At 38.7% G+C, this 15,508-nt stretch overlaps 1 protein-coding gene across 16 annotated transcripts in view; it reads left to right on the top strand.

The window, feature by feature from the left end:
* Positions 1–15,508, top strand: part of KAT6B (lysine acetyltransferase 6B) — a 207,005-nt gene that overhangs the window by 147,713 nt on the left and 43,784 nt on the right. For 5 of the 16 annotated variants that reach the window (XM_063607772.1, XM_034930890.4, XM_034930888.4 and 2 more), the window contains 5 exons: positions 2,058–2,113; positions 3,971–4,092; positions 5,881–5,996; positions 8,478–8,619; positions 11,791–11,952. In XM_063607772.1, the coding sequence (XP_063463842.1) occupies positions 2,058–2,113; positions 3,971–4,092; positions 5,881–5,996; positions 8,478–8,619; positions 11,791–11,952 (598 nt within the window). Of the gene's footprint in view, positions 1–2,057; positions 2,990–3,970; positions 4,093–5,880; positions 5,997–8,477; positions 8,620–11,790; positions 11,953–15,508 lie in introns of all 16 variants that reach the window. The other 11 variants (XM_063607769.1, XM_057298933.2, XM_063607770.1 and 8 more) reach the window with 3 other exon arrangements.

The following is a 15,508-nucleotide window of genomic DNA, read 5'->3' on the forward strand; positions in this document are numbered from 1 at the left end:
GTGAAATGAATTTATTTTAACCTGTGTAGAGTATAGATTTGACTATCAGCATTAAGGTGTTTACGAATGGAATCAGTAGACTTGCACATCTATAGCAGTTCTACCAACAGACTACCACCATCTTTTCGGGCTTAGTGAAAGGGTCATTGTGATGGAGAAAGAATACATGCTCTGCACACACCTTGAACAGACACCAAGAATCTCACTCCCTTGCTTACTCCTTTTCCCCTAATTTTATCTGAAGCTGCTCTCACTATCTTACTTGCTCTCAGAAAAATAGTATTCTCCCGCACCTTTATCTCCTAAGAAGAAGTAAGAAATGCAGGCTCCTTTCTAGAGTTTTCTATGAAACTTTGCAAAAACCCTTTAACCAGTAGACATTTTCAATAGATTTTGAAAAAATTTCTAGAGGCAAACATGAAACATTTATGAATAAAATCTTTCGTGGTAGTATCATTTGAGGTAGAAATTATATGTTTTTGCATTCATCCTGTGTAAGCATTGTTCCTAACATGGGACCATATCCTCAGGGCCCAATTAAAAAAACCAAATTAGGATATAAACTTTCTAAACAGAGGACACAGCTGAAAATTGCATCTGGCACCAATCCTAACTTTTTGTTTGTCCAAAATTGTCCTTTGAGCTTAGGAATTTTTAAGACAGTCTAGGGAGTTTTCCTTTTTACATGCTTTATAAGCATATTATCCTTTCTGGGCAATCGATTCCAGATACAATCCAAATGCAGCTTTCTGATGTGAAACATTTTAGCCTGGATGAGTTCCTTGTTGGTAACTCTCACTGTGTCTCTAGTGACACTAGAGATCTCTAGCGTTCACCTGACTTGGCTGAATTGGTGGTGCCAGGCAGAGTCCCTGGCAGTAGAGCCACCTCAGATGAGCCTGGTAGCTGCACCTACCTCCCCTTCAACTAACAGCTGAAATCTGGTCATTAAATCTTTGTATACAAGATGATCACTAAAATATACTCTTGTATTTGTAATTACTTAAGATATTTTTATAATTCCGTATTGTATCTTTTTAAGGCTTTCATTTTGTCATTATTCACCTTCAGCTAAATTGATCATTTTGAAAGTACATTCTTGGGCCCCAGCATTGTCATAATTCATCTGCAAATGTTTCTCTATTGTATAAAACTCTGCTACAAAATGGGTAGCTTCGCAAACCCTAGCCTGAGGTGAAGACAGTCGGCCGCTGTTCATGTAAGCAGCTGTGTTAGCGAGTGACCTCTAGTTTCTAGAACTACTCAACAGTATGGGCAGAACCGGGGTACAAAGATTCTGACGCCAAGTGTCTGATAATGACCATGGTAAATGTGCCGCTTCTTCACCAGACTCTCCATGTCATGTCTGACCCGCTGTAGCTTTTCTTTAATCATTTCTTCAGTTTTTTGCTATTGTTGTCCTTTTTTCAGCAATATTTTATGCTGTAGTTAATTGTCTTCTCTCCTAAGAGAGTATTATTGGTTATCTTACCATCCTAAGCACAAACTGCTGAGAGGAAGAGGATGTCTTTTTATGTTTTCTTTAAAAAAAGTACAAATTTATAGCCATATCCAAACTCTATTTATATAAGTTTGCAAATTGAATTAAAAATTACTTTTAACTAGAGATTAGATAAGCTTCTTCTTTTGCTTCTGGATAACACATATGACTTATTTCCTCCTAATACTTTAAAAAAGACATTTCAGGAAATCATAACTACTTGTGACAACACCAAAGGATAGCTTGTTTTTATTTAATTATAATTAAAGCATTGGGTGTTCTTTTAGTCTCTTCAGCATTTTTCTTGCTTATATTGCCCTTGGGTCCACATGGATTCTTCCAGTACCTGGTGGATGGGCCCTGGAAGAACCATGACATGTAAATGCAGTTGCTGCTGCCTTTCCAACAGAGAAACATCTAGGTGGTGGCACACACAAAAAATACAGTTCTTAAGTTTAAGCCCATTGAATGCATCTAGTTGCAATAAATTTGTTTTTAGATACCTTTATAATTCTATTTATTAAATGCTGATACTATTCTCTAAATTTCTGCCTAGGTCTGTAACCAGTGATGAAGGATCCATGAATGCATTCACAGGAAGGGGGTCACCTGGTAGGGGTCAAAAGACTAAAGTCTGTACCACACCTTCATCTGGTCATGCTGCATCTGGGAAGGACTCAAGCAGCAGATTGGCTGTTACAGACCCCACTCGGCCTGGTGCCACCACCAAAATCACCACCACCTCCACCTACATTTCTGCCTCTACACTTAAAGTTAACAAGAAAACCAAAGGGCTCATTGATGGCCTTACTAAGTTTTTTACACCATCACCTGATGGTCGCAGATCACGAGGTGAAATTATAGACTTTTCAAAGCACTATCGTCCAAGGAAAAAGGTCTCTCAGAAACAGTCATGCACTTCTCATGTGTTGGCTACAGGTACCACACAAAAGCTAAAACCTCCACCTTCTTCACTTCCACCCCCAACCCCCATCTCCGGTCAGAGCCCCAGTTCACAAAAGTCCAGCACGGCCACTTCTTCTCCCTCTCCCCAGAGTTCTTCCAGCCAGTGCAGTGTGCCCTCCCTGAGCAGCCTTACCACTAACAGCCAGCTGAAGGCACTCTTTGATGGGCTTTCTCATATCTATACCACTCAGGGACAGTCTCGCAAAAAGGGACACCCGAGTTATGCACCACCCAAACGTATGCGTCGTAAAACTGAATTATCTTCCACGGCAAAATCTAAAGCCCACTTCTTTGGCAAAAGAGATATTAGAAGTCGGTTTATTTCTCACTCCTCCTCCTCTAGCTGGGGGATGGCTAGAGGAAGTATTTTTAAAGCAATTGCTCACTTCAAGCGAACAACTTTCCTTAAAAAGCACAGGATGCTAGGCAGATTAAAATATAAAGTGACCCCTCAGATGGGGACCCCCTCACCAGGGAAGGGGAGCTTGACAGACGGAAGGATTAAACCTGATCAGGATGATGGTAAGCAAAAGGTCAAAGCTCCAACCAAACCTGCGTCCCGTCCCTTTCTCCCCAACCCCGAAAAAAATCAACCAATCAATTCCTATTTGTCACATAGGTCTTAGCTATTTCTCTTGTTCTCACTTCACTTTCATACAGAAGCAGTGAAACTTTGACCTTTTTCTAATGCTGACTAAACCTCCAAAATGTTGTTTTTCCAACTAATACTCTCCCACCTTTTATTATTTATTTCCATTCGTAGTGACACTAGGACCCCCAGATGCCTTCATAGCATTGCTTATGGCTTTGTAGTCCCGCATGAGTAGCCACTGCCATGCTTCTGCCATGCTCTCCCCCATGTCGCCTCTGCAGCCACAGCGCTGTTCAGTTGTGTGCTGTCAGTGCTTCCAACGGGGTGTTTCAGCTCTTCCCTCTGCTCCATTGCTTTCTCATGACAAAGTTCATCCTGCTTCCGTCTCAGCAAAGCCTGATCTGTGACTCTGTGATGTGTGCTTTTGGATGTGAGTGTGTCTGTGTGTGTATCCACCTTAGGGAGAAAACGGATTTCATAATTTCATTGAACAAATTGGCCCATTACATTTGCTACCCTTTATCAAACAAAAACCGAAAGTGTGTCATTTGGACAAAGTGATAGAATTTATTATCTCAAAACTGATAATGGGAATGCTATAACTAGACATTGATAAAACTTCTAATCTTGGTTGAAAAATATGATTTCACTTTGTATTGCTCTTACTTTCCCTCATATTTATTAAAGCTGTAAAAAGATGACAGTGATAAATTCAAATAAAAATTTGAGTATAGCAGGGAAAGGATACTGCTGGATCTATGAGCAGTGCTTAGATGTAAAAGCTTATTTATAAAGCTTTAAAAAAAATCCCTATTTGCCCAGTATGCTAATTTGGTGCCATTTTGGTAATATATGGTGGTTACTCATGATTCAAGTCAGTGAATACACTTTCTGCTGGTTTTAAATGACAGATACTGAAATAAAAATAAACATCAAACAAGAAAGTGCAGATGTAAATGTGATTGGAAACAAGGATGTCGTTACAGAAGAGGATTTGGATGTTTTTAAGCAGGCCCAGGAACTTTCTTGGGAGGTAAGGCGAGGATCCCACATTGTAGTAGCAAGTATAAGATGTGGCTTCTAACTATTAATATGGAATTACTGTGTTGATTTTATAGAGAATCCCTTTCAACATCCTTTGTGATTCTTTAGCCGTTATCATGCCCATTTTTACTGACTGTACATTCAAAAGCAATGACTTAGTAGAATTGTCGCCACTCTTAAAAGTAGGTGTGGACTCAGCTGGTCTCACAAAATAAAACAGAGTAGCATTAGTTGAGGCAGATTTTGGAAAACATTTCTAGGTGTGAAGGAATAGATTTCTGATGAGTTTTGCCTAAATTTAGAAAATAACAATTTAAAATCATTAACAAAAGGAAGAACATCACTGTTAAATTCACCGATGTTTCTTCCAACACAGATGGCCAGCCATATGAAAAATGTCTCATATTTTTAGCTCTTTTGCATTGATGAAAACAATATTTTGTTTCACAATCGGTTGTAGTCAGTTTTATTTTTATTGTCCAGTAATTTCTTTAAGTGATTCCACTTTAATTCTGCTTACGTTATTACCACCCAGATATTGACAGGTGAGGCTGTCAGACTTCTCAAAGACGAATCTAATATGAATTGTGAATTTGTTTTGTCAGTGACTACATTCGGTTTCTATGACCAGTGTGGTCAGGTAGACTCCCTACCCAACCCCACTTCCTGTTTTGTGGGGAAGGGGTTTTCTGTAGGCTCTTAACGCTTTATTTTTAGTAGCAGCCAGTTGGGCTAAATACTCCTGACAGTTTCTACCTTCAGAGCTAGCTATTGGGTATTTCCAACCCTCATTCTGCCCTGATCTGTCAGGATGCCTTGTATCAGCTTTCCTTTGGCTAAGATAAATGTCAGATTTCCCCCAGTTATTAAGGTTGGAAGTCCTTGAACCAGCCCAGGTTGGAAATGGAGCAGGTCAAAACTCCTACATTGATCAGTAGTGGGATTGTGCCCTTGAATGGCCACTTTACTCCAGCCTGGGCAACACAGCAGGATGCCACCTCTTTTAAAAAAAGATTCGAAGTCCTTAAATATTATCTTTTTTTGGCCTACTTCTGACATTCATATGTAAACATGAACAGTAGGCCATTATCTGAAAGATACTGCTAATTCTAAAGTTTTTTCATTCCAACATGGTAAAACTGGCTTTTTTTATTCAAGAAATATTCTTGTTCTGTGTCAGGCACTGTACCAGACACCAGGGATACCACAGTGAATCTGGCAGGCAGAGTTCTTAACCTCGTGTGGCTTACTACATGGAAATAAGGGAAATAAGAGGAGACAAATGCTAAGCTGCAGATTTCACAATTGATTATTTAATTACAGTTGTGATAAATACTACCTCGTGGAGGAATAGGAAACTGTAAGCATCTGTAATAAATAAGCCTGTGTAATGGCCACATCATTTATAATCACCTAATTTCTAATCTGTTACAACAGATTGTTAAATCCAGTTTTATCGACATTTGTATGTATTTATACCATACTTATTTCCTTTGCTATATTGTTTCTTAGGGTATTCGTTTGCTGTGAATCTTACACAAAGGTAATGTTAGGTTGGTGCAAAAGTAATTGTGGTTTTTGCCATTGAAAATTATAAAAACAGTAATTACTTTTGCACCAACCTATTTCATAAGGGTCTATAGTGTTTTAAGGCCATGCAAATTCACAATTAAGATTAGTGTTCTGATCTTGATAAGTTTTGATAGTCACTGGTGAAAGAACCAAAATGTAAGTGAAGTATATATATTATTATTTTCCTTTTCTTTCTATTTGACAGAAAATAGAGTGTGAGAGTGGGGTGGAAGACTGTGGCCGGTACCCTTCTGTGATTGAATTTGGTAAATATGAAATCCAAACCTGGTACTCCTCGCCTTACCCACAGGAATATGCAAGGTAATGGAATAAGTCTGGCAGGTGTATAACTTGAATGTCACATATGTGAGAAAGGAAAATTCTTGATTCTAAAGCAGGAATTAGGGATGATTTTAGGAAATAAATTTTGGTAGTCAATGCCAAGTGCTTCCTGAACTATTGCTTTTGCCAGCACCTTTTTATAGTATTCCTTGTTCTCGGTAAATTCCTTATGCTCCTTAGTTACATGGGCATTATAAATTTTGCCATTTAGCTTCTAGATTGTGCTTTCTTTCCTTGGTTAATTGGGGAAATGTTGGTTTTGTATGAAACCAAATTAAAAAAAAAAAAGAAATTTGCCATGGTGAATTATTGGGTAGACTTTCTTCTCCAGTTGTCTTTTATATTTTTTAATTAGGCCTGTTACTTTTATCTCTGATTTCTGGCATTTTATTTTCAAGTTTTTAATAGAAATTTAGCAAAAGAAGGAAAAATGGGAGAAAGTAAGTGGGAATGGGTAGTCTTAAGAGACCCTTCCCCAAATTTTTACTTTAGAACATTTGTGACTTTGAAGAGAAGGCCAGGCCCGGTGACTCACTCCTGTAATCCCATCACTTTGGGAGGCCAAGGTGGGTGGATCACCTGAGGTTAGGTGTGCAAGACCAGCCTGGCCAACATGGCAAAACCCCATCTCTACTAAAAATACAAAAATTAGCCAGACGTGATAGGACATGCCTGTAATCCCAGCTACTCGGGAGGCTGAGGCAGGAGAATCACTGGAACCCAGGAGGTGGAGGTTGCAGTAAGCCGAGATTTCACTACTGCACTCCAGCTCAGGTGACAGACCAAGATCCCATCTCAAAAAATAAAAAATAAAAAGGAGAAAATAATGGTATCCAAGTTTTTGTTTGTCTTGAACTCAAGATTAGCCTGTGAACGAATATATCCCAAAATGGGTACATTGAGAATAGATGTCTTCCATAAAGTATGTCAGGGTACACTTTACTAGTATCTTCAAAAATTTTTTAGTCTGCAAAGTTTTCAGTATTTATAAACTTGATTTTCTTATAGAATAGATCTTATTTTTTTTCGTTAGCGTGTGAGTGTCTGGCCAATCACGTAACTGGAGAAAATGCTAAGTGTTTTCTAAAAGTTAAGTGACAAAGTAAGAGTCAAGAATTTTGGTTTCTCCTTCCTTTTACCATTTGGTTGTGTGTTCTTGAACAATTTTAAAAGACTATGAGCTTTAATTTGCATAGGTAATGATAAGCCATGTGCTCTGAAAGATTTGAATAAAATTTGTACATAAGTGCAAGATTTGAAAGTAGTCTCACCTGTGTCTGCCTCTCTCTTGAAAACCTTTTTCCCCATTCTTATACTCCAAAGACCTTGCAAGTGCTTCTAAACATTTTCTTATAAATACCAGCCATGTTCATTAAGATATGGAAATAAAAATACCAGCCATGTTCATTAAGATATGGAAATAAAAAGTGTTCTGATTTTTAAGGTGGAGAAAAAGTCAGCAGGGAAGACAGGTGTTTGTCTTTTACTCAAAGTAACAGTGGAATTGGTAGAAAACAAATTAGGTCTTTTGATTTTCAGCCGTGCTATTTACTGCATTTAGACCATATATAAATCTCTGATAATAACTTTAAAGTTACCTCTTCCAGAGGTGAAAATGGTAACAACTAAGTTTGAGGACTTTTCAGCCTCATATGTATGCAGATTGTTTAAAATAATAAATTCACTTCTGAGTAAGATATTATATCTATACCACTAACCATATATAATTGGAAATAAGATAGTAAATGTGAATTTTGAAAAATATGCTTAGTCCCTTGACAGGATGATATCCTTATTAAGTTGATTTTTTAGGGTGGTGGTTCCACATCTGTAAAGCTTTCTTTATATAGGATATTTTTAAGGAAACAAATTATTTGTTCACAAAGTAAAGGGAGCACATATTATGGATTATATTAAAAAATAATGTATGGTTGTTTTTACATTCTGTCTTTACTATTGGCTTTCTTTCTTTCTCTCTCTCTTTCTTCCTTCCTTCCTTCCTTCCTTCCTTCCTTCCTTCCTTTCTTCCTTTCTTTCCTTTCTTTCCTGTCTTTCTTTATTTTTTTGACGGTGTCTCACTCTGTTGCCCAGGCTGGAGTGCAGTGGTGCAATCTCGATTCACTGCAACCTCCGCCTCATGGGCTTAAGCGATCTTCCTGCCTCAGCCTCCCAAATAGCTGGGACCACAGGCATGTGCCACCACGCCCAGCTAATTTTTGCATTTTTAGTAGTGATGAGGTTTCACCATGTTGGCCAGGCTGGTCTCAAACTCCTGATCTCAGGTGATCTGCCTGCCTTAACCTCCCAAAGTGCTGGGATTACAGGTGTGAGCCACTGCACCCAGCCTCCAATGTTATTATACAGCCTTTTTATGATGTAGAGAAAATTGAACAATATTTAATCTTCCCCCCCAACAGTATAATCTATCTGATAGATTCTATGATTTTTAAACTTTAACAGATTACCAAAGCTTTACCTGTGTGAATTCTGTCTTAAATATATGAAAAGTAAAAATATTTTGCTAAGACACTCCAAGAAGTGTGGATGGTTTCATCCTCCAGCAAATGAAATTTACCGAAGGAAAGACCTTTCAGTATTTGAGGTAAGCCCGTGTAAATAAAAAAATTCAGCTTTTTGAAATCTAGTACTCCTAATTGTTGACTATGTGCTGATTTGTGTTTAGAAGGTACAAAGTATACTTAATTTTGGCACTGAAATTCAGACTGCCCTTTAAAACATCTCCATGTTTTGGAATGTTTATCTAACCATATTAAGCAACCATTTAGACTGATGAAGAATCCCTACTTCATCACATTAACATTTTTGTCTTCCCCAAAATCCCTGTCTACACTAGATATATTCACCATGAATTTACGATCTCCTCAGCTCTTTGTAAATTCTACTTTCTTTGGCAGGAGAAATGAGCTTTGTTCAGCAGCTCCAGCCAATGTCTGGCAGGTGCTCACTCTTCCAGGGAATTGAGCAGCTGTACATATCTCCTCAATACACAACCACCTGTGTTTCCATCCACTTCTTGGCAGTGTGGATAATCCTTTTGGTGAGACCCTAGCAGATGTTGGGACTCCCTCCCATCTGGGTAGATGGCCACCCCTGAAAAACTCTGCTGTTCACAGGAACCCCTTGTGGCCATATGTCTGTCATTGTGGGTTTCTTGAAGACATTTTGTATTTCCAGAATTGATTTAATAGCAGGCCTTTGCCTCTATATAGTTGCATTGTTTAATTATGTATCTGTTGTCAGTTTCAGGGATTCAGTTAAGCTGAGTCAGTTTCACCTTGAGGGGACCATGCCTTTCTCACAGGTTACTGTCTGTCTGCAGGGCTTTTCACGTTTCTCCTTTATGCTCTTCCCTCCACTTGCACGCTTCTGTTGTCTGCTGCATTTTCTCCTCTGTGACCCATTGTGGTGTGCATTGGTGCTCATTCCTAGGTGCTTGAAACAAGCCTACCTTGTACAGCAAACGTGATGTCCTCTTTCTCTGGAATATAGTTTCACTTCTGGATTTTCTTTTTCTGAATTGTTCAGGCTGAAACTTATTATTCTGCCTTACAGTTCTCTTTATTTCTGGCCTGCAGTGTCTTGCCATCCTATTAAATAAAGGGAAGGTTGTAGGTTTCTCACATGGACCAGGCTCCTTCTCAGACAGGTCTGGGCCCACTAGTTTTTCCCCAAGACTGATCAGAGAACATGGGAAACTCCAGTTGTGTCTTATGATTTTTTTAAAGCTTTCTCTTTTCTATCAGCTCTTTCGGTAAGCTTGGAGGAAGAAGGGTATTGTTGCTGGGAAGATTAGGTGATATATTAGTTCTTACTAAAGGCTAGGCATAGGGTTTCTCAATCTGGGCACTTTTGACGTTTCAAGCTGGTTAGTTCTTTGTTGTAGGGGCTATGCTATACAGTGTAGGATGTTTAGCAGCATCTCTGGCCTCTGCTAATTGGATGCCAGTAGCACCACCACCCCCTCCAGTTGTACCAACCAAAAATGTCTCCAGACGTAGCCAAACATCCCCTGGGGGGGCAGAATCACCCCCAGTAAGAACCAGTGGGCTAGAAGGAAGGCTGAATACACGTTGCCTGACCTTCCTGTTGGTATGCTATCCTGCCAGCCCCAGCCAGCTGAGGTGACAGAGCTGCTCACAGTTGAAGCTTAGCTAATGTCACAAGTTCAGCTTTCCTATTGGCTCCTTCCTTGATGCCTTAGATCTTTTCTTCCAACCAAAACATTGTTTCTCAAAGCTCAAAACACATTGTTGGCCTTAAGTAATTATTTCATAAATCAGCATGAGTCAGCACTGGGATTGAAGCTCTCATAAATCCATGGAACGTCTTCTCAGGGGCAAGGGAATCAGTCTTGTTAGGATGGTAAGAATGGGCTGTTCTTTCAGGGCAGGTGCTTTTGGACCATCCAGAGATGAGAGGGGAGACATCAGAAGCATGTATGTAAAATTCACTTATACGAATAAGGAGTTGGATTTGATAAGTACCGAGGTCCCTATTCTAGAATCTGAGTTAATAGAGTATAACATTTGGGCAACTTTTCTCCTAGCAGTTTCCTACAAAACTTATAAAATAAAGGAGGAATAATCACACATTACGATTTTCTGGCCTTCCCTTTCTTTATTCCTCTTGCACTTTTCACAACCGATCAGAATTTTCTTCAGCACTGTCATCTCTGTATTTTTCTGGTTCACAGTTATGTATATCTCCATCTTTCCTTTTTGTAATATACTACCATTTCCAAAAGGGCCATACTCTCAAATACATGTAAACTTCCTTTAATTAAAGGGAGAATTGTATCCTCTGTGCCCATTGCCCATATTTGATTGTGTTGCTGTGTATGGGACCTAGGTTCCATCCGAGGGAAATAGTTATATGAAATCTAAAAATAATTTGTGCAAGATGAGAACCCGTATGGTCCACAGGAGACCTGAGAATGGTCAAGTTCATTGTTTCAGAGCTCTGGTTAGCAAATATCCATTTCCCTTAAGAAAAGTGCTAGGGAAATTCTTCTTGAATCTGCTGTGTTTTCTATTTTCAAAGAGTAACTACATTTGATCAAAGAAATTGGCATCTGTGCCTAGCCTCCTGTCTATAGCCATCAGTATCACAGCTTGATTCTTTTATTTTGAAGAGAAGTAGACTGTAATCATAGTGCTTATTGTAGGTTGAAATTCATATCACTTTCTCTGTAAGTATTCCCAACATAGATATTTTATCTTTTCCAATTATATTTAAGATGATGCTTGGGATAAAACCAAAATGGAAACCTCTTTGCTAATCCACACTTCTGAGGAATCAGAATAATACAGTTCATTTATTTTAGTTTTATGAGAAACCCTTTTGAAACAACATAAAGTTTAACTTACTTGAGAAGTATTTTGATCTGTTTATATTTCCTTAATACAGATTTATTCAGTTCAGATAGAGAGGACATGCCTGATCATTTTTAGCTCAGAATAAATTACAAGTAAAAATTACTCCTTTACTAGTGGTTTGGCCCTTCTTTGGTAGCTTAAAGAGAAATTTTAACTACCTTAAATGTACCCTAATTTAAGAGAAAATGTGGAATTCTGATTTGCCAGTGACAGCTGTTTTCTGGTTAAAGCTGTACTTGCTTAATAGAGTGTTTTAATCTCTCAGTTTAGGATTTGGAAATAAAATGATGTACTTTCTGAAATACTATGTAGAAGAAACAATTTTATATGGTGCAGTATTTTTATGTTAAATAATGTTGTCTGTTTCTTTTTGCTAGGTTGATGGGAATATGAGCAAAATTTATTGCCAAAACCTTTGCTTGTTAGCCAAGCTCTTCCTGGACCACAAAACGTTGTATTATGATGTCGAGCCATTCCTTTTTTATGTCCTTACAAAAAATGATGAAAAGGGCTGTCATCTGGTTGGATACTTCTCTAAGGTAAAACAAGAGCCAGCATGACCTTCATTTTCTTTTTCAAAATGTTTTTGGTAGAGCCCAATTCTTTGAACAGGGCTTTTTCATTACTATAATTTGAATAAGTGACATGTGTTTTTGAAAAGCTCAGGTTCTTGTTCAGAGCTCATTTTAAAAGATGAAAACAAAAAACATGGTGCCTAGTAAGTGTGTAAAGGACCTCAGCACTGTGTGCCGCCTTGATGACACTCTAATTGCTGCCTTGTGGACCACTTAGCGTCTTTGATTTTCTCAGTGTTTAGCTTATTTCCGTTTTCCCTTTAAGTGGTGTCAACATGAAGGTTTCAGTTTAGTGTAGCATTTAAGAGAGAATTCTCCTTTCTCCTTGTTGCCTTCCCTCTGTGGTCAACAGTATCTCAGTGAGTTAGGACGCTGGCATTTGGACAGTCAAGCTGATAAAATGACTGGTTTTACACTTTTGTCTCTTATTCTCTGTGCTATGGTTTTAAGTTCTAAAGCAATCTCACCTTTAGAAAGCCTAAGTATCAGCTGGGCTCAGTGGCTTACGCCTGTAATCCCAGGACTTTGGGAGGCCGGGGTGGGCGGATCATGAGGTCAAGAGATAGAGACCATCCTGGCCAACATGGTGAAACCCCATCTCTACTAAAAATGCAAGAAATTAGCTGGGCCTGGTGGTGCACGCCTGTAGTCCCAGCTACTTGGGAGGCTGAGGCAGGAGAATTGCTTGAACCTGGGAGGCGGAGGTTGCAGTGAGCCGAGATCGCGCCACTGCACTCCAGCCTGGCAACAGAGCGAGACTCCATCTCAAAAACAAAACAAAACAAAACAAAACAAGAACAAAGAAAGCCTAAGTATCTCTGGCTGTTAGAGTAGGGAAAACAATCGACATATTGAGGGGACGGATATAGCTTGTCCTTTTCACTGGTTCAGAGCAGTTCACTCACATTCTTTTGCTCAAAGGCTTCTAAGAAACAATAACTCCTTTGCAATAAAGGAAAACTGAGTTTGGAGATATTTACCAGGTAATGACCTTAACTTTTCTGAGGTACCTAGGAAATAGTTAAATGTACCAGGATGGTACATAAATAGAGACAATAATTATGAGACTTTTAGATAGAAGGTCCAAACTCTCTTACTTATGATATTTTTTTATATTAGGTGATACATGAATTTTAATGAATCTGCTCTTGCACAATGTAAATGGGATGCTTTATAGAAGTGCCATTTTAATGAAGTTTCAAAAGATAGAATATATGTGAAGGTACTTGCAAACTATAGCTATCCTAAATTTAAGAATCAACCCAAAGATCATAAACAAAAATAAGTAACAGCATTCATGGAAAACTATCTCAGTGTTTTAATCCACATATTTGGTAAAGCTTTAAAATGAAAAAGAAGAAAGTTAATTTGCACATTACAAATTCAAAAGATGATAGAGAATTAACACTGAATAAAACAATAAATAGGAAATCTATATGATTAATAAATAAAACACCTTACCTTTTATGTAGGTTTGTCAAGATCATTCTTCTCCAGAAACTTAAAAAGAATAGTGGTTGCGTCCTTGCTGTTAGAAAATGGTGTTTCTTTCATTGTCTGTGGATTTAAACATAGGCTTAACGGTGCCCACCTTCCTCGTGCTGCACTGACCATCCCGCTCCTGGGTCTTGTGTTGGCTGCTGAGTAGCAGCCATGTGTAGAGTTGGTGGTGATTCTTGAAGTTTGAATTTCTGCCTCTCTTCCTGCCAGGGTACCCAACATTTTACTCAGAACTAGCTCAACTTTTCTCATAGTTTCTTCTATAGCATGGCAGCAGCTGCTGTTATTTCCTACTATTCTGGAATACTAATATGCCTTGGCAGTATAGTGAAATAAAAATTAATCTAAAAAATAAGCATGTTAAAAGACTAGATGAGGCCGAGGTGGGCGGATCACGAGGTCAAGAGATCGAGAGACCATCCTGGCCAACATGGTGAAACCCCGTCTCTACTAAGAATACAAAAATTAGCTGGGCATTGTGGCACCCTGTAATCCCAGCTACTCTGGAGGCCGAGACAGGAGAATCCCTTGAACCCAGGAGGCGGAGGTTGCAGTGAGCTGAGATTGCACCACTGCACTCCAGCCTGGCAACAGCAAGACTCCATCTCAAAAAAAAAAAGACTAGATGAAACTAAACCGTATTCTCATGTGTCAGCTGGAATCTAGAGGACTCTGGCCCTTTGGGGCTATTCTTGAACCACATTCTAGAGGTTATTAGAACTACAGTTCAAGGATAGCCAGAGAAGGGCTGGAATGACCTGAAAAGGTTCAGTGCAAATTGTTACATGCATATGACTTTCCAAGCACATAATAGATGGCTGTAAACAGAAAGGAAAGAAGGATTAGTTATTTTATTCATAGCTTAGAATTTAGCTGTAGTAACATGTTAAGCTGCACGGAGGGGAAGAAGGATCACTACTATATTGGATCTCAAAAAACTCCGAAAGGTGGAAATGGTTCTGGACAAAGCAAGGAATGGTATCAAGGATGAATTCTCTTAACCCAGAGTACATTTCTTTTTAGAGAGAGTGACCCATTTGTCTAACTTTGCAAAACAGACGAATTACTTGAACCTTTGCCATTGATGTGCACATCCTGTGAGGGACAATTCATCTTCTTAGAAAAACTGACACACATTGATTCCTCCTCATTTTTTAGAGGCTCCATAGACAACTACAAATGTGCAAAAGTTGGGAGTACATCTTTTTCACAAAGAAATCTTCAATTCTGCCCTGTAGGGTTTTTTCCACAACCATCTCCTGTGATCTTTCAAATTGGTTCATTAAAGATCTGGGTGTTCTGAAGTAATTCTTTGGTGTGGTCTGTACCATTTGTGGTCAGTCTTATTTGTGGTTTATATTTGGCCAGAGCATCCACGACCTCAAAAGCCTTTTCCAGATCTCTGTGTAGGTTTTGGCAACTTCTGTGTACTCTGAATAAAAAAATACTGCCCTGATGCCACATCCCATGAAAGTTGCAAATTCTTCTTTAACTGTAAGAGCTGTTTCTTACCATGTTCTACCCAGTCTTCCTCCTGGTTTCAAACTGTTGGTAATATTTTGGTCTAACCTTTGTTTGGAGGCTTCAGGGTTTCTTGTTGTTGTCTTTTTGTTTCATTTTATTTTGTTTTCCTGGTTTGAAATGCAGATTATTTCTCTAGCTTTTTACATTGACTTTTTATTCATAGGAGAAATATATGTGTGCACATCTACCCACACAGATACTGTTTTAGTTTCACTGGGACATTTGCCCAAAGGCAGAAGACAGATTGCTGTTGCAGAGTTGTAGATTATTATTATATTTAGCAAGATAGCCAGCTAAATCCTAACTTACTCCACTGGGTGACTCCCTGGGATGTTATTTTCTCTATCTCTGAAGTTATTTGAGCAAGGAAAGCATTTCTTTTATACTGTCTATATTCTGTTTTATTTGGTTCATATATTTCCTTGGATTCTTTATGCATATTTTATGGCACTGACTTTCAAGAATAAAGATGTAGTTGAGAGGCATGTCAGAGTCG

Source organism: Pan paniscus, chromosome 8 (genome assembly GCF_029289425.2).
Source record: "Pan paniscus chromosome 8, NHGRI_mPanPan1-v2.0_pri, whole genome shotgun sequence".
Classification (NCBI taxonomy): Eukaryota; Metazoa; Chordata; class Mammalia; order Primates; family Hominidae; genus Pan; species Pan paniscus.